The sequence below is a fragment of the Pyrus communis genome, chromosome 17, assembly GCF_963583255.1.
Source record: "Pyrus communis chromosome 17, drPyrComm1.1, whole genome shotgun sequence".
In the NCBI taxonomy this organism is placed as follows: Eukaryota; Viridiplantae; Streptophyta; class Magnoliopsida; order Rosales; family Rosaceae; genus Pyrus; species Pyrus communis.
The window spans coordinates 1,798,341-1,825,456 of record NC_084819.1 but is presented as its reverse complement, the minus strand read 5'-3'; the positions used below and the strand labels follow the sequence as shown (position 1 = coordinate 1,825,456).

Sequence of the window (27,116 nt, the reverse complement as noted above, 5' to 3'; positions counted from 1 at the left end):
ACTTGGTATTTGATGGCATTGAGCTCCAGCTTTCGTGGTGCGGCTTTACCAAGATAATGCCACAAACGTCAGAGAGCCTAACCAGGTAGAGCAACACATCTGAGAGCTCTTCCCCCAGGTGTTGCTTCTCTTCCTCTTTCCAGTATGGCAGTCTTGGAACCTCTCCTTTCCACTGAAATATCTCTGATAGCTCTCCCACTTCTCCGACCTGAATGCACATTATACACCAAATTGGGAAAGGAAAATAGGGGATCTCTGACCAAGTTATAATGATTAGAATCTCATGAGTAATCACATCAAAATGGGGTCTTTTGACAGGAGAATTTTCACAGACACAAATAACTCCACCAAATCTGCAGAGGAATGTTGCACAAGTCAACCAGATAACAATCCTTCAATTGTCTCCACTCAGCCAAGATCTTCTTCATCATATTAAACTTGCTGATTGTATTACATTAATTGCATAATTACTTACCTGTAATTGTTATACAAAAGTCAATGACGTATATACTTATATATGTACCAATTGATATAGCAGATAATCAATTAAGCTATTCTCTGAATTACAGACTTATTACTTCCTGCACTCATTTTCTTTCCGCTGCACTCTCTGCTGGTCTCTCCTTTTCTGCATGGTATCAGCCTTAACCAACAGCTAACGCTACTGCATTTCGATCCTCTATGGCCTCTCCTACAGCCCCCTCAACCACCTCCTCTTCTGCTGCTCTCTCGTCCGACTCTTCTTCTATCAGGACAACAATCACCCCAACCCTTCCCACTACCTTCAATATCTCTCACATGATCAACACTCCTATGGATTGTAACAATTATCTCAGTTGGCGATCTCAATTCCAAGATGTTCTTGAGATTCATGGTCTTGAAGACACTGTGGTCTGCAATTCTCAACCCTCCAAAAGGCTTGACGACAGCTCCGTCAATCCCACCTACTCTCAAGACAAACTGGTCCTCAGTTGGATTAAAGCCACATGTTCCTCCTCCATCAAGCCTATCCTGCTTTCTTGCACCACTGCCTATGCTGCCTGGTCACTCTTGGAGAAGCGTCTCTCTCCCCTCTTTAAGATTCACCTTCGTACTATTCGAGACGAACTCCGTAACTTGAAGAAAACTCCCCGAGCAACCTATGAGTGAGTACTAATTGCATGCTCGAAGCCTTTCTGATTCTCTTCACTATGCTAGTTCTAGCATCACTGACGATGAGCTTATCGAATCTATTCTTGACGGGCTTGGTCGCGAATATAAGGAGTTTAAGACATCAGTTCATCTTCGTCCTTCTCTTTCTTTTGATGACTGTTATGATCTGCTGCTTCAAGAAGAGCATCTTATTCAAAAGATGTCGTCTCTCTCCTTGTCCAATGGCGCTGCCTTCAATGCAAAAAGGGCCACGGGTAATTTCCGAGACTCTCAGCATGGTGTTGTTTCTTAGAAACATGGCACAGGTCGTGGTCACGGCCGTCGTGGTGGTGGTTGGCGTCCTCCCAATTCCAACCGTCACCGACATTGGTCTTCTCATCAGACCCATCATGGCTCCTCCAGTGATTCTCGACCTCCTCTGCTTCCCACACCGGCATCGCCCCTGCCTCAGTCAAACTTTGAGTATGGAAAGCCCTGTGAACTTTGTGACAAACCTGGTCATAAAGCCAAGACATGTCCGCAACGTGGAAACTTTGCATAGCTCCCAGCCACCACTGCCGCTTCTCCCTCCTCCCTGGGTCGTCGATTCCGGAGCTACCCATCACATGACTAATGATCCGTCTCACCTCACTCAAGTTCAACCTTACACAGGTACTGATTCAATCATAGTGGGCAACGGTGAGCATTTACCTATCTCTCATATTGGCAAATCCTCCATTTCTGTCTCACGCGGCTCTCTTTCTCTTCAAGATGTGTTGTACGTTCCTGCAATAAAAAAGAATCTATTGTCGATTCGCCGATTCTGTTATGATAATAATTGCTGTTTTGAGATGGATGATATATGTTTCGTGTGAAGGACAAGACGACGGGACAAATACTTCTTATTGGGCATAACTATGGCGATCTCTACTATATTCGGGCTGCTTCTCACGTCACTCCCAAGCTTGTGTTCTATGGCGAACGAACAACCCGAGATGTGTGGCATGCTCGATTGGGTCATCCTTCTGATGCTATCTTTCGTGTTTTGGCAAACAAATACCACATCCCCATTGGCGGTGATGTTTCTTCTAATAAGAATTGTCACATTTGTCCGTTAGGCAAGGTATGTCGACTACCATTCAATGCTCGAACGACCGTGACTTCCCACCCTCTAGAACTTTTACACCTTGATGTATGGGGTCCTGCACCGACTTTGTCTAGTTTTGGCTACAAGTATTATTTATCTATTGTCGATGATTTTTCACGATTCGTTTGGCTATTTCCTCTTGTTCGCAAATCCGATGTCGCGACTACCTTGGTCACTTTCAAACGCATGATTGAGAATCAGTTAAATCACACAATTAAAATGTTACAAATTGATGATGGTGGTGAATTCATTAGTTTGGCTTTCCGGAATTTCCTCATTAATCGTTTCCTCTACATAACCTTGGGAATGTCTCTCCTTATGAGAAATTATTTGCCATGATTCCGGATTATCGCTTTCTTCGAACATTCGATTGCACTTGCTTTCCGTACTTAGTTCCCTACAACAAACACAAGTTGATGCCCAAATCAGTGAAATGTGTCTTCATTGGTTATGACAACAATTACAAAGGGTATCGTTGTCTCGATATGGCTTCCGGTAAGGTTTACATCTCTCGTAATGTTTCTTTTGATGAATTAACCTTTCCGTAACAAGAACTCAGGTCTCCTTCTCAGCCCGGCGAAGCATCGATTTCATCCCCACTCTTTTTGGAGTCTTTGCCCCTGACACAGCCTCGCACTGCCGCTCCTATTCACTCTACTGATCATAGCTCCGACGAGCCAGCCCCGTCCGTCTCTCACCATGTTGCCAGCCCAGCGTGCGCCACCAATAGTGACACTCACGCATCTGATGCTTCTCCAAATGAGTCTGTAGCTTCTTCAGAAGCACAAGAACCCGCGACCCCAGACCAAGCTTCTACTCCAGTGACGTCAGACCATGCATCATACCATGCTTTAGACCAATCTGATGCCATGCACAATTCCACCTCTATCCCAGTTGTTGCATCTCCAGATTCCTCTCCTGCTCATCACAAGTTCAAAAGTATCAATACTTTGACTTATGGCACGGATAGACACCCACTACCACACGGTTTAACAGCGGCTCTCCATGATCCTCTTTCCTTTGAGCCAACTAGCTACACTCAAGCTTCGAAACACCCTCACTGGCAGCAAGCAATGAAGGAAGAATATGAAGCCCTCATACAAAATCATACTTGGTCCCTTATTCCCGCCACACCAAAAATGAACACTGTAGGGTGTACAAGGGTCTTTCGAGTTAAACGGAAAGCGGATGGCTTTATTGGCAGACACAAAGCTCGCGTCGTTGTCAAAGGATACAATCAACAAGAAGGCCTCGACTACCACGAGACCTTCAGTCCTGTGGTCAAACCGGGAACTATTCGGACCATACTTGCCCTTGTTGATTCCAACAATTGGTCCCTCCAACAACTCGATGTGCATAATGCTTTCCTTGATGGGATTCTACATGAGGGAGTTTATACAAAGCAACCACCTAGGTTTGTTGATTCCCAACACTCTAAGTATGTTTGTTGGCTTCATAAAACTCTTTAGAGCAACTTCAACGTGGGAGCCCTCCCCCAAGGCTATTCACTATTCAATCCACCTAGTGAACAATAACCGCCCTTAATGAACAGTAACTGCCATTTGCATCTCCACCGTTGCACTTGAATAACTCTAGCAATAGGCAATAAAATAATAGTATTTTTTTTTTTAAAAAATAATAGTATTTTTTTATTTATAAAATAATAGTATTTTTTTCACAAAACTTGTCTTAACAGTTGCATCTCCACCGTTGATTTCATTTGCTGCTACTGCCTTTGTCTCTGCCGAAGCGGGTTGATGGAACCCTTTTGTCCTCCCCCACTGGCTTCCTCCGCCAAGCATGCATCCAATCTCATCCCAATTCCTCCCACCCTCTGCAGTGCCGAGCTCTAGAGCTCTGCTTCAGTGTGGCTCTGGAGCTGTTGCCCACTGCCCAAAACATGAGTCCTGGCATGGAGCCCCCCATCTCTAATGCTCTCATGGCCGCCTTGAAGCAAGCTCAGGCTCACCAGTGCCATGGCTGCCCCGAACAGCAGCAGCAACCTTTGTGGCCCTCAAAAAGCGTGGAGACGTCGTCCTGACGTCAGCCCACGTCAGATTGCCTTCGGGCGCTCGGGCAGGCACGAATCGACGGGCCTAGCACTCGAGCCTGCTCGGGCTCCCTCGCCAGCCAACGCTGGACTTCCTCCCTCGGGCAATCCAGCCCTGTTCCAGAGCCCGTCCCTCGAGCAGGAGCTCCCGCTGGAGCTGCTCGTACCCCCCGAGCTTGGTTCCAACGACTTAATGCTTTCCTATGCGAACAAGGATTTTCTCACAGCAAATCTGATGCGTCTTTATTTATTAATCACTCATCTACATATTCGTTGTATGTTCTCGTTTGTGTTGATGACTTGATTGTCACAAGATCTAATTCAGCTGCTATTCACATGTTTATTGATTTGTTGTGCGCCACTTTTGCTAGCCGCAAGTTAGGGGATCTTCATTTTTTTTCTTTGCATGGAGGTCACACGAACAAGAAGTCATCTTCTTTCTATCTTAGACTCATTATGCTTCTGACTTGCTCAAGAAGTTCAAGATGGACATGTGCAAGCCAAGTCCTACTCCATTTCTTTCCTCCACCCGCTTGTCCGCATATGATGGCGATCCCGTTTATGATCCTGAGTCTTATCGAAGTATGGTTGGTGGCCTTCAGTAGTTAACTTTGTCTTGTCCTGACATCGCTTATGCAGTCAATCAAGTATGTCATTTCATGCATAATCCTAAGTCCACTCATCTTCAAGCGTTTAAGCGCATTTACAGTTATATCAAGGGAACTGTTGAGCAAGGCATACTCTTTCGCTCCTCTCAAGACTACTCTCTTCGAGGTTTTTCCGACGCCCATTGTGCTGGTTTTGTTGATGATCCTAGGTCCATCAGCGGTCCTTGCATTTTTCTGGGTCCCAATCTTCTTACTTGGACCGCTAAGAAGTAAACTACAGTGTCCCGTTCTAGCTCTGAAGCGGAATACCGTGCTCTCGTTCTCGCTACCACTGCGGCTGAAATACGATGGTATCGTTATCTTTTTCGTGAGCTAGGCATTCCCATACGCACTCCACCTTGCATTCTTGTTGATAATATTTCAGCCCTACATATGGCTGCCAATCCCGTCTTCCATGCTCGTACTCGTCACGTCGAAATTGACTACCACTTTGTTCGTGAATTACTTGCTCAATGCGTTCTTCAAACTCGTCACATCTCCTCTCACAATCAGATTGCCGACGTCTTCACCAAAGGCTTTTCTCGCAAACGGTTCTCTTTTCTTACCTTCAAGCTCAATCGTTACTTCGTTCCATTTCGCTTGAGGGGGGATGACAAGAAAATTATCACAGCCACAAATAACTCCACCAAATCTGCAGAAGAATGTTGCACAAGTCAACCAGACAACAATCCCTCAATTGTCTCCACTCAGCCAAGATCTTCTTCATCATATTAAACTTGCTGATTGTATTACATTAATTGTATAATTACTTACCTGTAATTGTTATACAAAAGTCAATGATGTATATACTTATATATGTACCAATTGATATAGCAGATAATCAATTAAGCTATTCTCTGAATTACAGACTTATGACTTCCTGCACTCATTTTCTTTCCGCTGCTCTCTCTGCTGGTCTCTCCTTTTCTACATCTTTAACTGTGTGCAGAATCTATAGACAGAGATTGACTTATCGACACCTGGATCACGGTCTAATCCTGAATGAATAATATGATACCGTGTGTTTTAAATGTCCCACAAGGCATCTCGTTATTGTCTCAATGCACAGTGCTGTACCGAGGTGTAGGAAAGTTTCTCCCGAATATAGGCACTCATTTACCAAGATGCATACTTGGAGTTGTTCTAAAATTAATATTGGATGACTAGTACATTTATCTTTATATTTACTATAACCTTTTGATCCAACTCTGTTTGGGGCCTTCTTCCCTTCTTGTAGTTGAGTTCACATATGAAAAAGAACAATGATAAAAAACAAACAGTGAGAGACAAGCTATTCAATCAGTTGTACACATGCCTTCTTTCTTCTTTTTCCCTTTTGGTTCTTCCATTTTCTGCAGTTACAATTCATTGATGGGAACCAAACATCTGAGAAAATATAAACTCAACAACCAAAACCCAGAATTATAAATCCAAGAAGATAATTGAAAGTTTCTACATTTTCTATCCGTATCATTTCCTGTATAGTTGGAGAACAGAAACTAGATCTTACTATTTCCTTGATTAATTTAGTATTATATTTTCAAACTCAAACAAACGCAGAGTACTAATAGAACTTTACGGGAATTTTTCTTGTATTGCTTCTTTAGAAATATATACATGTACAATCAGTGTTCAACAAGGAAACAAAATAAAGCTTATAAACAAACCTACTTAATAAAGGACTCCTAGTATTTACATTCCTTTTTTCCTAATATTTACTCATGACTAACACTCCCCCTTAAGTTGGTGCATAGATATCACACATGCCCAACTTGACAAGTGAGTCATCAAACTTTCGAATACATACTGCATGAGTTAGAACATCTGCAAGTTGCTCCTCCGAATTCACAAAAGGTATTGACACAATCTTCCTTTCAAGTTTCTCTTTAATAAAATGTCGATCAACTTCTACATGTTTTGTCATATCATGTTGTACCGGATTATCAGCTATATCTCTTGCTGACTTATTATCACAATATAGTCTCATGGTCTCCTTTGGCTTGAACCCAAGCCCCTCAAGGAGTTTTCGAGGCCAGAGAATCTCACAAATGCCGTGAGCCATCCCTCGATACTCAGCCTCAGCTGAGGATCTTGATACTACCTTCTGTTTTTTACTTCTCCATATAACCAAATTTCCTCCTACAAAAGTAAAATATCCTGAAGTAAACCGTCGGTCATCCACACTTCCTGCCCAATCAGCATCTGTGAACCCTTCAACCCTCAAATGTCCATGCTTCCGATATAAAACTCATTTCCTAGGTGCAGACTTCAAATATGCTAAGATACACATAACAGCAACTATATGATCTACACTCGGTGAATGCATAAATTGACTTACTACACTCACTGCATAAGCAATATCAGGACGTGTATGAGCCAAATAAATTAGTCTCCCTACAAGTCTCTGATATCTCCCCTTATCAATTGATTTCTGATTCGAATATAAACATAGATGGTGTTTTTCAACAATAGGAGTATCTACTGGCTTACATCCCAGCATACCAGTTTCTTTTAACAAATCCAAAACATACTTACGTTGTGACAAGAAAATACCTTTCGAAGATCGAGCAACTTCAACTCCAAGAAAATACTTCAAATCCCCTAGGTTCTTCATTTCAAACTCAGCTGCAAGATTTCTCTCCAACCTTGAAATCTCATCAAAATCATCTCCAGTAATAATCATGTCATCTACATAGATGATTAAAGCTGTCACTCTTTCATGTCTCTGTTTAACAAACAATCTATGATCAGAATGACTCTGATAATACTCAATCTTTTTCATAACTTGAGTAAACCTATCAAACCATGCACGAGGCGATTGCTTAAGCCCATAAAGAGACTTACACAACCGACATACTCCGGTATTTCTACCAGCACTGTATCCAGGAGGAAAATCCATATATCTTCCTCCAAGTTCCCATGGAGGAAAGCATTTTTCACATCAAACTGTTTTAATGGCCAGTCCATATTAGCAGCTAAAGATATCAGAACACGTACCGTATTCATCTTGGCAACTGGAGAGAACGTTTCTTGATAATCTACACCATATGTTTGGGTGTATCCCTTAGCTACCAACCTTGCTTTGTACCTGTCTAATGATCCATCGGCTTTGTATTTGACAGTAAACACCCACCGGCATCCAACTGTTTTTTTTCCTTCTGGTAAGGATGTCACCTCCCAGGTATTATTCTTCTGTAATGCCAACATTTCTTCATCTATTGCTTTTGCCCACTTTGGATCCTTTAGAGCCTCCTCCACACGGGTTGGTACTCGAATAGCCTCCATATTGTCCACCAAGGTCTTGCGTTTTGGTGCAAGACCATTGCAGGAGACATAGTTGGCTATTGGATACTTCACTTTGCCTTCCGGAGAAAACCTATCAGGTGGCACACCCCGATTTTGTCTCGGTGGCAGCTTATATGCATTTACATCATAACTCGCGTTAGTTACATAATCATCCACAATACTTACCTCAGGTATATCCAGAGAAGATTCATTGGGCAGCACTGTGGAGCTAAAGAGAGAGGGGATTACGTTCGCAGACTTGTCAACGATCTGCCCTGACTGCAGATCACTCTCGACAGCAACCATTCCTGACTGCATGCTGCTCTCGGCAGCAATCATTCCTGACTCCATGCCGCTCTTGGCAACAATCTGCCGTGGCATTCCAACCCCATTATCACGCACGGCATCTATGATCACTGCCTCATTATGCACGGCATCAGCTACAGTGTTCCCTCCCAAGTCCAACCATTCCAGATCACCACTAGAGCTCTCCCTCTGGTGATCTGAAGATGAAGATACGGGAGCATAAAAATACTCCGATTCAGAAAAGGTCACATCCATGGTAACATACATATGCCGAGTTTTAGGGTGATAACATTTATATCCTTTTTGGTGAGATGAGAAACCAACAAACACACATCGGAGGGCACATGGATCCAACTTAGTGCGATGAATTTTCTGAATATGCACATAAGCCACACACCCAAATACCCGGGGGGTGAGAGTATGAGTAAACACCACTGGAACATGGTGAGTGAGGGCTTAAAGAGGAGTGCAAAAATCAACCACCCGAGAGGGCATACGATTAATCACGTAGACGACATAAGTAACTGCTTTAGGCCAAAAAATCTTAGGAACTGATGCGCCCAGAAGTAGAGCACGTGCCGTTTCTAAGATATGGCAATTTTTCCGTTTAGCCATCCTATTTTGCTGTGGAGTATAAGGACAAGTTGTTTCATGGAGAATGCCTTGATCACACAGAAACTCCGACAACTCACAATTAATATACTCACCACCATTATCAGAACGGAGAACTTTAATCACAGACAAGTATTGTGTCCGAATCATCTGAGAAAAAAATCGAAATATCATACCAACATCACTTTTGTTTTTTAACACATACATCCACGTCATACGAGTGCAATCATCCACAAACATAACAAACCACTTAATCCCAGAAGAAGTAACAACAGGGGAAGGTCCCCAAACATCCGAGTGCACAAGTTCAAATGGTAAAGCTCTTTTATTCATACTAGGAGGAAACGAAGCACGATGGCTTTTAGCAAGAATACATACTTCACAATGTAAGTCTGATTCATTTATTCCACTAAATAGACTAGGTAACATATGCTGTAAATACCTAAAAGATGCATGCCCTAACCGACGATGCAACAACCACACTTCTTGTAAATTACTAGACCGGGACGCTCAAACTGCATTAGCTCTGCCAGAAACGACGTCGTCCACATAGTACAACCCCTCTCTCTTAGTGCCACGCCCAATTATCTCCTTGGTCTGAATATCCTGAAGTAGACAAAAGGACAGATACATTAGAACAACACAATCTAATTGTTTAGTAACCTGTGGTATGGACAACAAGTGATGGGATAAAGAAGGAACAAGCAAGCAATGATGTAAGGGAAGTGACGGGGTGAGATGCACAGTGCCGGCACCACACACGGGTGCCAAAGTACCATTGGTAGTTGATATATTTTTTCTGTGAGATGTAGTCATGTATTGAAACATATTTTTATCATATGTCATATGATCCGTTGCCCCAGAGTCCAGAATCCAACCTGTATGGTGCTGAATTTCGGAGACTAAGTCGGAAGACGAGTCACCTCGAGTACGAGTCAACAAATTTTGACTAGAGTCACTGGGGCTAAGCACGGCTTCCTGGACTGTTGGTGTAGCCGCAGCAATCGAGGCACGGCCTCCACTGGACCCGGATGCTCCACGCTCCTTGGCACGCAATTTTTTCTTTAACTCTGGAAACCAATCAGGCACCTTATGCTTAGCAAAGCATGTATCTTCAGTATGACGGGTTTGTCCACAAAAAGTACACTTCAAATCATCTTTATTTTCTCGGTTAAAGGGACGAGAATTTAAAGATTGAGTAGAAGAATTACTAGGACGAGAAGCACCAACTGGCCGAGAGATCATGGCCATGGACGGCAACCCTCCGTGATTGTTATTTCCACCCATCATAGTAGCATGTTGTTGAGCTTCACGCCGAACAACATAAAACACCTCCTTAACAGATGGTAGGGGCTGAGTACGTAAAATATCACTACGCACTTTATCAAACACATCATCCAAACCCGCCAAAAAGGCATACACACGATCAATCTGAATTTCTTCTCGAAGTGTCTTGAGATCCACATCACATTCCATCTTGATTGGTCTCCGTTGATCTAACTCCTGCCAAATGGACTTGAGATCAGCATAATACACGCCAATTGGCCGACCCTCTTGACGAAGTCTGAACGATTTAACCTTCAATTCATAAATCTGAGAAATGTCTGAACCATCATAATAGGTTCGAGCCACCTCTTCCCAAATTTCTTTAGCGGTACGCAGGTGAATAAAAAATCTCATGATAGCAGGTTCCATGGAATTGATCAACCACCCTTTTACTATTGCATTTCCTGTCTTCCACGTCTCATACTCAGAACTATTCTCAGCCGGCTCTTTGGTACTCCTAGTCACAAAGCCCTTCCTACTGCGTCCAGCGATGTGGATCTCCAAAACTTTGGACCAAAGAGGATAATTTGATCCATTTAATTTCACGGTATTTGATACAACAGACGCATCACTCTGAATAACGACCAGATTCAATACTGGATTATTGGTTGAGTTACTGCCCTCTAACTTCAACATGCCACTGCCTCCTCCTGACGCCATTCGGTTTTTCCCAAAAAATCAACACTAATGCACGCACACGGCAAAATTGTGCAGAAACGCCAATTAAACACAGTCCAGCCACACACTGCTGCACACGCAGCAAGATCACCCACTCACGGCTACCCTGTTTTCTGCAGAAAATTTGCAGAAAACGCAGTCAACCAAGCACAGCGGAAAGAACTAGGGTTTCGGCAACTCTAGCTCTTGATACCAAATAGAACTTTATGGGAATTTTTCTTGTATTGCTTCTTTAGAAATATATACATGTACAATCAGTGTTCAACAAGGAAACAAAATAAAGCTTATAAACAAACCTACTTAATAAAGGACTCCTAGTATTTACATTCCTTTTTTCCTAATATTGACTCATGACTAACAGTACTGATGTCAAATATTACCAAGAAAAGAGAGATTTTTGTATCTATGTCAAGAATCAAACAAAAAATCCCACCCAAAGTAAAAATCAATAACAATAATAACAAGGTTTGACAAAAATACTCTTAAAAGGTGGTCAAAGGTTGTTCATCTGACAATTTAATAAGATTTTTCATAGACTTACCAAAGTAATTTACAGTGGACAAAATCAGGGTTTCATTACCATTATGCAATGTCAGAGACCATTTTGGATAAAAATAAAATTAATAAAAATGGATAATACTAGGAAGACTAAATTTACAAATTAAATGATATGTCACTAACAAGAATGAACAAGTTTATTAACGTTTAAGTAACAATTCAATCATCAACTCACATGTCATTTAATTTACAAAATTTTGTCTATAAATTTAATCTTCCTAACATTACTCAATAAAAAATAGGAGAATAATAGATAATGGGTATGTGGACAAACAATCATAGAAGCAGAAACGATGGATGTAAGCAAGTTTTACTAAGATTTCACAAATGGGTACTGAACTGATGTTAGGGTTTTGAAGTTGTACAAATTACTAGAGCCAAAAGCAGATTTCTAGGCTATGAAACTGATCCTAGTCTCTTTCCCTTGAAAACTCAGCCATTTTCTTCTTTATCTCCTGCAGAGTAACACCTTCTCTTTCTGCAACTCCAACTCCAGCCATATCTCCAACCGCTGAATAATCACCAAACCCTCGAACTCTTACAGACTCACTGTCAGTCTCAAACTCTTCTGGTGGTGGCTGGTCTATTTTCTTCATACAGGACCTTATTAGACTGGCTACCGGATTTTGCAGGTTCCATCCGGGGGGATTTTGATTTTCATTTGACAGGCACGCGCCGGTTTGCTGGTAGGGATTTGGGGGGACCAATTGTTGTTGGTTGGGGGAATATCCCCGATGGACATTTTTGGAAAACCGTATCGTGCAAAAGTGCAATGATGGCAGAACCTTTGGCTTCGGATGTGGATGGACTCGTGGTCACTCAAACACTAACGTCAAGTTGATTTCATCTTCTGTGTGAAATGGTGCCACACGGTTATCAATCTCTTTTATTTTCATGACGAATAATGTCAAGTAGATTAATTTTTTTTTTTTAGTAATGCTAGTTAGATTAAAATTGTAGACTAAGAGCTTGTTTAGAAATGTTTTTAAAATAATTGAATGAGTTTTTGGTGAAAGTGTTTTTAGGTTCTAAAAGCACTTAAAGTGCTTTATGCAAGAAGCACTAGTTATGTGTTTCTTGCAGAAAACACCAGTTATGTGCATCTTGTAGGATTCACCATTTATGTGCTTCTTGCAGGATCACTTGCACTTTTACTAAGAATTGGTTTAAAAAAAAAAAAAAAAAAAAAAAAAAAACTCTTCAAAAACGATTTCAGTCATTTTAAAACCACTTCCAAAAGAGTTCTAAATTTGCAAACTAAATGATGTGTCACTAATAAAAAATAAGCACGTTAATCAACACTTAAGTAATAATTCAATCATCAACTTTCATGTCATTTAGTTTATAATATTTAGACTACATATTTAATCTCTAGCATTAGTGTATCGTGCAAAAATGCAATGATGGGAGAACCTTCGGCTTTGGGTGTGGATGGACATGCGGTCACTCAAACTCTAAAGTCAATTTCATCTTGTGTGTATAGGGGTGTGACACAGTTATTAGTCTCTCTTATTTTTATGAATGCTAGGTAGACTAATTTTTTGAGTAAGCTAGTTAGACTAAATATGTAGACTAAGAGCTCATTTAAAAATGCTTTTAAAATAATTGAAGAGGTTTTTGGGTTCTAAAAGCACTTAAATTGTTTCCTGCAAAAAGCACCAGTTTTATGCTTCTTACAAGAAGCACTTCAAGTACATTTTTAGGATTCACTTGAATTTTTACTAAGAATTGGTTCAAAAAACACTTCCATCAAAAGCGATTTTAATCATTTTAAAAGTATTTACAAACGAGCCCTAAAGTTGCTAAAAGATGTGTCACCAATAATAAAAAAAAGCACATTAATCAACATTTAAGTAATAATCCAATCATCAACTTTCATGTTATTTAGTTTATAAAATTTAGTCTATATATTTAATCTCCTTTAGCATTACCGTATTGTGCAAAAATGCAATGATGGGAGAACCTTTGGCTTTGGGTGTGGATGGACATGTGGTCACTCAAACTCTAAAGTCAAGTTGATTTCATCTTGGGTGTACAGGGGCGTGACACAGTTATGAGTCTCTCTTATTTTCTTGAATGTTAGGTAAACTAATTTTTTTAGTAATGCTAGTTTGACTAAATTTGTAGACTAAGAACTTGTTTAGAAATGCTTTTAAAATAATTGAAGGGGGTTTTGGTGAAAGTGTTTTTGGGTTCCAAAAGCACTTAAAGTGCTTCTTGCAAAAAGCACTTCAAGTACTTTTTCAGGATTCACTTGCACTTTTACTAAGAATTGGTTTTAAAAAGACACTATCAAAAGCGATTTAGTCATTTGAAAATAACTTCCGAACGAGACTTAAATTTGCAAACTAAATGATGTGTCACTAATAAAAAATAAGCACGTTAATCAACACTTAAATAATAATCCAATCATCAACTTTCATGTCATTTAGTTTATAAAATTTAGTCTACATATTTAATTTCCTTAGCATTACCGTATCGTACAAAAATGCAATGATGGAAGAACCTTTGGCTTTGGGAATGGATGAACCTGTGGTCACTCAAACTCTAAGTCAAGTTGATTTGATCATGCTTGTATTGGGGTACGACACGATTATCAATTTCTCTTATTTTCACGATGAGTAGTGTTAAGTAGATCAAATTTTTAGATTGAATTTGTAAACTACATAATGTGTCACAACAAAAATAAGATGTTAATCAATACTTAAGTAAATCTGATCATTAACAATCACGTCATATGATTTATAAAATTTGGTATAAAAAATTTATCTTTGTAATATTACCTTTTTGTGATACAACGGGTCTTAATTAAGAGAGTTTGACCAGTATTTAGTAATGTCATTCCTTAATAAATAGAAATTAAACTAGTGAATTCCCAAGTATTATCTATTAACTTGACTCTTTAACGAATGAGAAGGATTTCTTCCCCAATTTACCACGTGTTTGATCGACGGAGCTTTATGTGTGACGACCAGTCCCTAATTTTCCATGTAATTTCCTTCCCGAGTGTGTAAAATGACGATTATGCCTTTGTTGGCAAAATGGAACCTGACGTTGACGTAGTTATTCGTCTTTTATATATTTTTCCTATTTTCGTAATTCAATAGTACTTGTTGTTACGAATGCGTGAGTAGTTAGACCCGAATTAGATTTGTAACAAAGAAGTTGCGATTAGTTAAAGTACGTTAACAACGGGTAAAATTGTACACGCGTGTGCTAATTATTTAGAGTTGGGAATACTGTTTTTGATAAGGTGAGCCGGATTATGTATTTTTATATTGTACCAAATCTTATCACTTTTTCTCTTTAAAAATTTGTCACGTGACCATACCTCACCACCAATCAACTTTTGCCCCATTTCTTCTTAACCAATCGGAGACCTCATTTTTGTCCAATCAAAAGTCTTCCCCCTCTCTCTCTATCTTCTTCTTCTCTCCCTCACACCGAGTCTCCCTTCTCTCTTCAACAACTAAGAACCATCATCAAACCTCACGGATTAGACCTTAAATCACCACCATCGTGATCCTCTCATTCCCACGAGTCTATCCGTACGAACTGATTAAAAAATGATCGAATTTTGAGCTTCCAACTCGGAGCAACTCAAAGCTTTGACTTAGGTGGTTCTCCAGTGACTTTCCACTCAAGTTGCAAGGTTTTGGAATGTTTAGATGTAACTATGCAACTCCCTGGAGTCCCTAACCTAAGTTTGAAGTCGAGCCAACGTGTAAACATGCGGCTTTGGGAAGTTGGAGTTGGTCCGAGACTTTTGAGCTATTTTCAGTCCATTTCCGTCCACCTTTTGGACTTTCGAAAGGTACAATCTTGTTCTTCTCTTCCCAAGTTTCATTTCCATATCAACTACATCGAAAATGGTTGAGAAATGACAAAGACATGGAGTTTTAAAGTTTTTACAAAATCTCGGCAAAATTTTCCAAAATCCGGCAAACCAAACGACGGCGGAAGACAATTGGAAAAGAAGGAGAATAATCTATTAAAGTTAACGAAATATTATGACGCTGTTAAGGTAACACTGTTAAATTTAATGGAATATTCTATCAAATCTGACGGAATATTCCCTGGGGATCTACCAACGCGTGGGCAAGCGTGACCTGCTCGTGGGCGCGCGTGGCCTGCTCGTGGGCGTAAGTGGCCTACGTGTGGGTGCATGTGGCCTGCGGATAGGCACACGTATGGCTGCGACTTGGCGGTGCGTGGTCAACGTATACGGGTTCGTGACGTCGACTAGAATGTTTTCATATATTTAAACCCTCCGTTTGAGCAAAACTATGGGGGCGATTTTCCTAGCCTTTTGGTGTATGTCCTAATTAATTAATTACTATAGTTGTTTCACATATAGGAGAGAATTATCCCGAGGAGGTACGAGGACAAACAAGGCTAGGATGCTACGATCCGACTACGTATCAGTAAGTGGGCATATATGTGTGTGTGTATATATATATAAAGTTTTATAGTTTCCAAAAATGCTTTTAGATTGATATTATGCCTATCATGCCATGTTTTATTTAATTTAAAAATGCTATTATATTGTTGAGATTTATAAATTGTCATGCATATTCATATACATTATACTTGATCATCATGCATGCTTGCATCGGTGTAGTACTCGCCCGGGCTAGGGCTAGGCTTCACATGTATGTTCAAATTGCAATGCACGCTCACCTTGGATCCATTGTAGGTGCTAGTCCTATCATAGGTTGCAATAGGCAACTAGGACTCGTATGTGATGCGCCTAGCGCCAATCTTCACGTGATTGTAGTACCAGAGTGTATATTATGATTACACCCAGTCCTGGTCATGTTAGAATCCCTCTGCATGAACTCGTGTGTTAGCATAGATTGATGAGCACTAGATTTTTTTTTTATGCCACGGTTAAGATATCATGATTTGTGTATTTCTAGAATTATTGTTGATTTACATTTGATATCATACTTATACGTAGTATGATTTTCTGGAAACTATAATTGTTTTATGGCTAGAGGACGGCTAGGGGTTAGTATGTTCAGAAAATAATTGTATTTTTAAACCTTTGTTTTTGCCCACTCACCCTTCTGTTTTTTCGCCCCTCCAGGACCTAGTTAGCTGAATTCTTTGTGGCGTACAAGGGGTTTATGACGGTTCTGACATCTTCATAAATAAATGTAGGAGCTTATTTCCGGTTGTGTAATAAGTACCTTAACTAGATTCAACTACTCTACTTAGGTCGTACTGTCATCTATGCTCTGACTACTTATGTTTTATGGATTCTTCCCACTACTGCGCACTCTCTTTATTAGCTTAAATAAATGCTACTTTGGTTAAATTGATCCATATTTTTATGCATCACTTCGTTTTGGCTACATCACCTTCAGGTGTCGGCCAACGTGCCTCGACTCCGGTCGGGGATGTGTCATTATGATTATGATCGGAATTGTTCATATTAGAAAGTAATTTGTAAGGATCACATGTGCAAAAAATAAATAAAATATGAAATAGTTTAGTCATCAAACCATTTTAAAATAGATGGATGGATTTTATAAACCGACGAGAACCGTCTATTTATTTCTAAAATGATCTTCGTTTTGATTAAGTTTTTGCATTGATAATTTTTACGTATAGAATTATAATATGAATGATTAACGTGAAATTTTATGAATCGGCGACTAAGTGAATTGAAGAGGAAGTCTTGAGGAGCCCAGATAACATAATTTTTTTTTTTTCAATGATGTCATACGAGATTTTATTAGCATCTCTCGAAATTGATTTAACAAGTTTCAGTTGGGCTTTGGAGTCAAGCCCACTATTATTTCCTATGGTTGACCTCGTCGTCAACTAAATGTGAAGAATGATTTTCTTCTTGGATATGTGGTAGTGGCACTACTGCTGTTTTCATGTCTCAACCTCAAGGATTTGTTGATTCTATTCACCTTAGTCAAAGTTGTCGACTGCACAATTTGGTTGACTTCTCCGTCAACTGATGTGGGAATGCTTTTCTTCATGAATATGTGAGCACTAATGTTTTTACTCGACCATCCCGGGATTCGTTGATGAGAAGTGATTTTCACACATTGTTTTTAACTTTTTATACAAATCCTTTTTAATCGTGGTTGTTGATTTTGTTCGATTTATTCAATCTGATTACCATAAATAAACAAGGGTATGTGAGAATCTGAGAATCTAAAAAAGATGTGTGAAAATAACTTCTTTTGTTGATTCTGCTCATATGTCACTTCCTCGAGATTGCCAACTGCACAAAGCTATTTATGGTATTGAGCAAACTGTTTGAGCTTGGTTTTAGTGTATCAGGATTATATCTTTTGCTTGTCTTCTGGTATTATGAATCAGGATTCTATCTTTTGCTTGTCTTCTGGTATTATGGTTCTTATATTGTATTTTGATGCTACGTGTTTCGACTAGCAATCAACCCTATCTTATTTTCTTAGTAACTATTACATGTGGCAATGAGTTCGAACTCTTTTATCTTGGTTCGGCCCGACCTCTAGGTCCTCTATCGATGTTGGACTTCGTCCTTCACAAACCAAGTATACCAGTACCTTCTCAAGTACCACAATATGTCAGATTGTAAGCCATGTAGTTTTCTAGTTTGTACCCTGAAATTGCTAATTTGGTGGATCGAGACCCAGTGCTGACAGTAGTTTCAATCCTACTGTAAAACAGTAAGAACAAACAACACAAGTAGCAGTTCGAAAGCAAAGCTACGAAACACAGATTTGCACGAGTGCGAGGGAAAACAGCTTTTTCACGAAGAGATGATGATGTGTGAATGAATGCTAAGTTTAGAAAACTTTCACCTCGTTGCTCTCAAAACCTAACATATGTTAAAACTCTCCTTTGTCTCATAGTATTTAAGTACTTTTATTTTGTTCTTCTCCCATTCTACAGGTGGGGTTTGGTCATCATCAAACCTTTGAGAGCCTGGAAAATAATTTGGGTTACGCGTTTTTTTTGTTTGTTTTTTGTTTTTATAATTTTTGAAGAGACGGATTAGGCGAGATTAGCTCTTCGTTAACAGTGGTGTGCGAGGCACCAACCCTCTCCCGAAGGAGAAAGGACCGTTGCACCCAGAAACTAGACCTGACATTAGTGTAGTGTTTTTCGTGTTCATGCCGTTTTCGTGACATACCTAATATCTTAATGAGTTGTATCGTGTAACACCCGTTAAAGTAAACGGATAATATGATCCGACCCGAAACCGGTATGTTAATGTTATCAAGTAATATGATTCGACCCATTATCCGTTAAGAAAAATATGTTTTAAATCAATAAATAATGAAAATGTAAAAACATAATTTGACCCTAAGAAAATTGAAAAAAAAAGGAAGAGTAAAATAAGCACGGGAGGAGAGACTAGGCCAATACCCACTAAAAATAATATATTCTAGTTTAAGAATTCTTTGACTTCCGTCACCTAAAATTGATTTACTATAAATCCACTGCTCATATTTCACTGCCAAAATCCACCTCCACAACAACAATTTGCTTTCATGAAATTTGGGTTACACGTTGAAAGTGATATGGAGTGCATTCATTATCTTTATTTTCATTATTAAAACTTGATGGGTCTAAATGGTCATTTCATATGGTATATAATTCATTTAGTAATAAATTTTAATAAAGCTCCTTTCACAATACATAAGGTGCTAATAAAAATAATTATAAAATAAAATATAAATTGTATATAAAAAAAACAATACATGAGGTGCTAATAAAAAAAATTATAAAATAAAATATAACTTATATCAAAAAAAAAAATGGTTGCATTTATTTCCTAGCGCAGCTGTTCTTCTAGAAGGGAAAATAAAATAAACGTCACACCGTACAAATTACTAGGTCATATAATTTTTTGGTAGACTACATATATATGGAAGACTATGATGCATGATATCGAAGATAAGCCCACTCCATTGTTGGTCAAATAAAATAAACATTACATGTTCAACGTTGAAATAATTATGTGAGCCATTAATTTGGTTCAATACAAGTAAATTTTTTTTGGTTCGAGAGGAGTTCGGATAAGTCACATAAAAGGCAGCCTAATTTGGTATCGAATTCGTCATCCACGAGATTTCGTTACCAATTAGCTCAAATCTCGTGAAGATGAATACCATCAGACCATAAAATTTAGAGATGATACAAGCATTCTTTAAAAACAAGAATTTTGAATTCTAATAACAACCATTGATGTAAGGTGGCTGTGCACATCAAATTAAAGGATGTCCTTTCCATAGCAATTTTTCATGGGTGTCACACAGCAATTCTGTGAGAAATGCCAGTACATAATCAGCAATGTATTCAATTGAACGGAAGAAATTTATCCAAATTTGCATGATTTAATTCCTCAGTTATAGCTACTAATTCCAATGTGAAAATAGAAGATCTATAGTCCAAAACCATGACCCCCTTTTTGGATGACCAAGAATTTTATTGGATGATCCTTGTATGGATGACTTGTGCTGAGAGGCAATTATACCATAGTAAAATATCCAAACCCAAAATCTTTTTTTAGGCAATTAGCTCAAATCAATCTAAGTAGGACATTGTATTAAACATTAAGGAATGGAAAATTTGGCCAAGTTACACAATGTGTTAGTCAAAATAATTTGATGTTAAACTTACTAGATCTACGAAGTCGAATGTAAGACCACTCACTTATAAGTAAAGACAAGTTTTTCATATACAACGATATTGTGGGCTGAAATTTTGGATAAGTCATACGATGAATCAACCATATTTTGGTATCAAATTCAAGGGAGTTGAAACCTATGACCTACCATGCACTTATAAGTGAAGAGAAATAACACTAGATTGTAATACTAAGCTTATCATTTTGAAGAATCAAACATAAACCTTATATTTAAAATATAGAAAAATACCAGTAAACTATACTGTAATAAACTAATTTTCATTATCTTTTACACTATATGAGGTTGACAAATGACAAATCGTTGTCCCTAATGGAGGAAAGGGATCATCTCTCCCTTCCACCAAATCCACTAATCCAGACCCTTGAAATTTGATCAAACAGTTAAAGTTATTATAACTTTTAAAGAGGGCCCTTGTTTTTAGTTGTTGAATCAAATTTCAAGGGTCCGAATTTGTGGATTTGGTGGAAGGAAGCCTGGAGAGGATCCTTTTCCCTAATGGATGGTTGTAGTATTTCATTATATTTGTTAGAATTAATCCATGATAAGTGGGCCACGTACGCCTAGGATCACAAAGTTGATGATGACGTGTTTAGTGAACAATACTTGGCTACTTAAAGATGAGTATGAATTCCTACTCAAAACTCTTAGTATTTTAAACACAGAGTTTTGTACTTATGATCAGAACCGTTCATACTGTGAATCACACTGTAAAAATCATCTCAGCAAAAATAAATTAAAATTAAGGTCGTTTAGGCAATCTATTGTAGCAAATACATAAACAGTTCATAATGCTTTTACCAATACCGTTCATTTGTTTTTAAATAGTTTGATGACTAAACGAACTTAATTTTAATTGATTTTTTGCAGAGATGATCTTTATAGGGTGATTTATAATATGAACGTTCTGATTATAAACACAAAGTTCTATAAATTGGCAATGAACAATTTTGAGGAATTTTAAGTAGAAGTTCCTACTCATCTTTGAGTAGCTAAGTATTGTTCGTGTTGAGTGGGTTGATAAAGTTTGAAAAAAATTATTCGTCAGAGGTTTTTGACATGCATATATATTTTAATCAACTTTCTTAATTGTACATCTCTATAGATAAGGAATCCCTTGTTTATGTCCTACCAAGTCCTAATTGTATAGTACATATGGAACCGTAAGTTTAACTACATTGGTTAGAGTAAATGAACTCCTGCTTGTACTGTTAAAATATAGAGCATAAACATTGTTATGCATTATTGTCTCTGTCGAGGGATGAATTTATCGAGATACCATCTTTGTTGAGTAAGAAGAAAACATTTTTAATCTATTTTATAACAAAAAATAAAATCCTAACCTTTGTACAAATGGAAGTCTTGCAAGAAAAGAAAAATAAATCACAATTCTATTTTAACTTAGATGTTGACTCACCCCAACGTGAGCACCCGCCGAAATTTGAATTTTCAACCCCAAACTTTAAATTAATTTAAAGTAAAATATAACTTGTATCGAAAAATAAATTGTACATTTATTTCCTAGCACAACTGTTCTTCTAGATGGGAAAATAAAATAAACATGCCACACCATACAAATTATTAGGTCATATAACTTTTTGATAGACTACATATATATGGAAAGCTGTGGTTGCATGACCTCGGAGACAAGTCCACTCCACTATTTGGTCAAATAAAATAAACATCACATGTTCAACGTGCAAATAATTATGTGAGTCATTAATTTGGTTCGATACAAGTATTTGCTTTTAGTATATCAATATATTTACACTAAAGAGAGTGATGAATTCAGCTAGGTAGCTTATTATTGAATTCGTCAGTTAAGATATTTGAACTTAAGATCTCTTATTTACAAATAAAAAGAAATACCACCAAACAACAATAATGAGTGACGCTACAAATATTCATTAAAAGCTAGAATTTTGAAATCGAATAATCACCATTCATATAAGGTGGTTATGCACATCAAATTAAAGGATGTCCTTTAAAGGATTTGGATCCTCTTCTGAGCCCAATGAGAGGATCCTCCTGACCAAGACACATGAATCGTTGAATTTTTATCCAACGGTTATAATTATTATAATTTTAAAGGGATCCCTCTGTTTGTAGCTGTTAGATAAAAATCTAACGGTCCACGTGTTTTAGTCAGGAGAATCCTCTTCTTAGGCTCAGGGGAGGATCCAAATCCGTCCTTTACATAGCAATTTTTCGTGCGTGTCACACAGCAATTCTGTGAGAAATGCCACTACATCATTTAATTCATCAGTCATAGCTACTAATTCCAATGCGAAAATAGAAGCCATGACCTCCTTTTTGGATGACCAAAATTTTTGAATAGATGACTTGTGCTGAGCGGTAATTATACCATATTAAAATATGGAACTTTAACGAAAAGTTTATGATACTGTTCACTTTAATGAAAATCACATTTTTACACTAAAAAGTCAATCTTGGTATCATTCACATTACCTTTTATTTTGTTCTTATCGTTAAAACTCAAAGTTTTCAAGTCATTTTCATGAGTTTTTCTATTAAAATATCCAAACCCAAAATCTTAATTAAAATATCCAAACCCAAAATCTTAACCTCTAAGGCAATGAGCTCAAATCAATCTTAGGACATTGTATTAAACATTATGAATGGGAAATTTGGCTAAGTTACATTGGTTCTAAAAAACTTTACCTGCCAGTCGGGCGGCGGACTAGGGCCTACTGCCTAAACGGCTAGGCGGGGGCTTAGGCATATTAGACGGATTTAAGTAAATTTATGATATATTGTATAAACAAAGTAAATTTATGATATATTGTATAAACAAGTGCCAATTTATACTTTAAAAAACTCAAAATTGTAATGGGATACATAAATTGATAAATAATATGACATATAGAATATAAAGTAATAGACAACCATATTGAAAATATGGAGAACAAGCATATAATGAGTGTTCATTCAAGTATTCAACAAGTCTCTTGAGAGTCACGATAGAGGTGGGTTTAGGAGTGCTAGGCAGGCTAGGTGGAAGCCTAAGCAGGTTTAGGCGCATTTTCTTAATTTTCAAATGCCTAGGTATTAATCGGGGTTATGTCCAGCCGCCTAGCACTTTGGTGGGAATTTTTAGAACAATATGTGTCAGTCAAAATAATTTGATGTTAAACTCACCAAATCTACGAAGTCGAACGTAAAACCTCTCATTTATAAGTGGACACAAATTTTCATATACAACAATACTGCGGGTTGAAATTTTGGATAAGTCATAATATAAGTCAATCATAATTTGGTATCGAATTCCAGGGAGGTGAAACCTATGACCTACCATGCACTTACAAGTGAAGATGAATACCACTAAACCACAATACTAAGCTTGTCATTTTGAAGAATCAAACATAGACTTCATATTTAAAATAGAGAGAAATACCATTAAAATATACTGTAATAAACTAATATCTATTTTCATTATCTTTTACACTATATGATAGCTGGCGTTTTTCATTATATTTGTTAGAATTAATCCATAATATGGTGGGCCACGTACGTCTAGGATCACAGTTGATGATGAAGAGTTGAGTGGGCTGATGAAGTTTGAAACAATTATTCCTCAGAAGATTTTAGACATGCATTTCCTTCTCGAGCACGTAGGGGGGATTTAATCTGAACCGTTCATTTCAACCGTAAGACATCTATAAATTGACTCCTTCATTAGAAGAACATGCAATCGTACTTGACTTGAGAGTTTGGGTATTGGTTAGTCAAGGTTAATCTGCAGATCATGGATAATCATGGTTATTGTGGGGTTTTACTGTCTCTTACTTTGTTAAGTTTGGCTATTCATGGAAGCTTCTGCTTCCCTGAAATTAATGGAGATAACAAGGGCTCTTCACGTACCACTACTGATAAGGGAAAAGGATGGGCAGTTCTGGTTGCAGGATCAAGTGGTTACAGCAACTACAGGCACCAGGTTTAAGCTTGTCCAAAATTTTGATTAATTAGTAACATTTTATGTTAATTGTGTTACAAGTAATAAAATTTAGGGCTAATCCTTGTCGTTCCATGCAGGCTGACATATGCCATGCGTACCAGATACTGAAGAAAGGAGGACTGAAAGACGAGAACATCATCGTTTTCATGTACGATGATATCGCATACAACTCGGAAAATCCTCGAAAAGGTGTCATCATCAACAAGCCAAACGGACCTGATGTTTATAAAGGAGTTCCCAAGGTCGTAACTAATTTTCTGAGTCTGATTTTTAATTTCTAGCTGGTTAATTTGTTAGTTTAACATTGTTTAGTTACCTGTAAGTAATTTTTTTTTTTTTCTGATGCAGGATTATACAGGAGATCATGTTAACGCACGCAATCTCTATGCTGTTATTCTCGGAGACAAAAGTGCTCTCACCGGAGGAAGTGGCAAGGTTCTAAGTAGCGGTCCGAATGACCATGTTTTCATATATTATGCAGACCATGGTTCTGTAGGATTACTTGGTAATTTGTAGCTTTTTTTTATTTTAATTTTATTAACTTTGAAAATATATATTTAGTGATCTTATATAGTCCCATAAATTCAGTAAATTTTGTTCTTCGGGTTGCATATAAACAGTATATTGTGTTCAGGGATGCCTAGCGATTATGTTTATGCGAAAGATCTCATACGTGTACTACAGAAGAAGCATGCTTCTAAAGGTTACAAAAGCATGGTAAGAATGTTCACTTGAGTAACAGTCTTACTGAAGTCTTCAACTCTTTTTTTGATGATTTTCTGAGTTTTGATGCATTTATGTGGAAAAAAAAAATAGGTATTTTACCTTGAAGCTTGCGAGGCAGGGAGCATGTTTGAGGGCCTCCTTTCAAGTAATCTGAATATTTATGCTACCACTGCATCGAATGCAGAAGAGAGTAGTTATGGAACATATTGTCCTGGTGACCGATCACTTCCTGACGAGTTTGATACTTGTTTGGGAGACTTGTATAGCATTTCCTGGATGGAGGATTGGTAATGCAGTGCCTTTCTTTTTGAAAATGCTGTTCTAATTTAACAGAGTACATTATTTTGTCAGTTTCAAACACATTTTCGATCAAATGCCTATACTAATTGCTTTGTTGTTTCGGTGACTTTTGGACCATATTTTCACATTTGAGAGCAGTGACATAAGTGATTTGCATAAAGAAACTTTGGAGAATCAATATGAAAGGGTAATATTTTGAAAGTTTCTCGTGTGTAAAATATTTATGGATATCATAATGTCTAATGTTGGTGAAATTAGAATAATATAACCATGTTACCATGTCGATTGAATTACAGGTTCGAAGAAGAACAACTAATTCGCATGTTATGCAGTACGGAGATATGAGTCATAAACAGGAGTTCCTCTTTGCTTACATGGGTGCAGATCTTTCTAATCGTAGCCATACTTCCACCAGCGATATCTCTTCACCCTCGATCTCAAGGGCTGTTAACCAACGTGACACGAAGCTCCTCTACTTTCAGCAAAAGGTTTCTGCTCTTCTTTTATTCTGAATTGCAAACTTCAATGTGTTTAATTTTCATGTATACACATATATGAATTGATTAGTACATGCCAAACTGTCCGGACAGAGAACTTTTCGTATGTTTTTGACAATTTGTACTTTTTGTTCTATATGTTTCAGCTGCAAAAAGCTCCTACTGGATCTCAAGAGAAACAGGATGCTCAGAAGCAGCTGCTGCTTGAAATTGCTCATAGGAAAAACGTGGACTATAGCATAACGAAACTAGGGGAGGTTTTGTTCGGACACGAGAAGAGCTCAAACGTTTTAATGAATGTTAGGCCACAGGGGCAACCTGTGGTAGATAATTGGGACTGCTTCAAGAACTTTGTAAGTTTATCTCCTGTAATTCTATACATCAAATTGATACAGACGACACGCAAGTGCTTGTGCTTCTTTGTTCAGTTTTTTAAAGTAAATCAACAACTTTTATCTCTGAGATAATGATTTTGAGTTCTTTCCATGCAGATGAATATTTATGAGAAGTACTGTGGACATTTATCTGCATACGGAATGAAGTACACGCGAGCTATAGCCAACATATGCAATGCTGGGATTACCACAGAGAAAATGGTTGCAGCATCTGATCAAACTTGTGCCAACAAACCCAATGTCTAGAACTTCCTTTTGATCAGATAAATGATCAATACATATATGTGTGATGTGTTGGATGCTAAACTATTTCTGGAGTTGATCTTGAAGTAATTGCAGCAGCTGGACTAATAAAGCCAACGGCTATTTCCTTTGGAAATGTAACGGCCAGTTTAAGTTAAGTGATAGTTTTTCTACAAGTGTAAGGCTTGGATTAAAAGCTCCAATGAAGGGCTAAGATTAGCTTTGTACGAACAGGTTGGTGAGCATTTTGTCAGCTAGCTCCAATGGAGATAAAGGCTGACTGCAATGCCAAAACCCTATCAATGACATATATATGTGTGTTATGAGCTGCCGGAGTAGCCGTCTCCAATAGCCGACAATCCCTTCTTAAATTCTGTGCAGTCATCACTATTTTTGGTGATCTCTATCCTTTCCAAAACTAGCATACAAAATGCCATCTTTAATAAGAAAACGAATTAATACAAAATATTTTCGTAAATGGCCTGGCAAGGCTAATCATATGAAGCAAAATCTCTACTGAGAGAAAAGAATTCAACTAAAGAGCGAAAAAAAAATTAGTTATGTATACCATCGTTGACT

The 27,116-nt window shown here is 38.1% G+C and overlaps 2 protein-coding genes across 2 annotated transcripts; both read left to right on the top strand.

Annotated features, from left to right (window-relative positions):
• The first annotated feature begins 681 nt into the window (after positions 1 to 681).
• Positions 682 to 1,444, top strand: LOC137723203 (uncharacterized). The gene is made up of 2 exons (XM_068462375.1): positions 682 to 1,145; positions 1,198 to 1,444. The coding sequence occupies exons 1-2, from the start codon at positions 682 to 684 to the stop codon at positions 1,442 to 1,444; spliced, it is 711 nt and encodes a 236-aa protein (XP_068318476.1).
• Positions 1,445 to 24,104: 22,660 nt separating this feature from the next.
• Positions 24,105 to 26,713, top strand: LOC137721868 (vacuolar-processing enzyme-like). The gene is made up of 9 exons (XM_068460895.1): positions 24,105 to 24,355; positions 24,454 to 24,618; positions 24,725 to 24,881; positions 25,011 to 25,093; positions 25,193 to 25,389; positions 25,541 to 25,589; positions 25,699 to 25,890; positions 26,046 to 26,252; positions 26,391 to 26,713. The coding sequence occupies exons 1-9, from the start codon at positions 24,167 to 24,169 to the stop codon at positions 26,538 to 26,540; spliced, it is 1,389 nt and encodes a 462-aa protein (XP_068316996.1). The 5' UTR covers positions 24,105 to 24,166; the 3' UTR covers positions 26,541 to 26,713.
• Positions 26,714 to 27,116: the final 403 nt, after the last annotated feature.

Bases quoted from the DNA above. Each gene is read 5' to 3' on its own strand.
- LOC137723203 (XM_068462375.1), top strand. From the start codon at position 682: ATGGCCTCTCCTACAGCCCCCTCAACCACCTCCTCTTCTGCTGCTCTC. The intron at 1,146-1,197 runs GTGAGTACTAAT...TCACTATGCTAG, and splicing joins ACTCCCCGAGCAACCTATGA to TTCTAGCATCACTGACGATG.
- LOC137721868 (XM_068460895.1), top strand. From the start codon at position 24,167: ATGGATAATCATGGTTATTGTGGGGTTTTACTGTCTCTTACTTTGTTA. The intron at 24,356-24,453 runs GTTTAAGCTTGT...CGTTCCATGCAG, and splicing joins ACAGCAACTACAGGCACCAG to GCTGACATATGCCATGCGTA. The intron at 24,882-25,010 runs GTAATTTGTAGC...TATTGTGTTCAG, and splicing joins TGGTTCTGTAGGATTACTTG to GGATGCCTAGCGATTATGTT.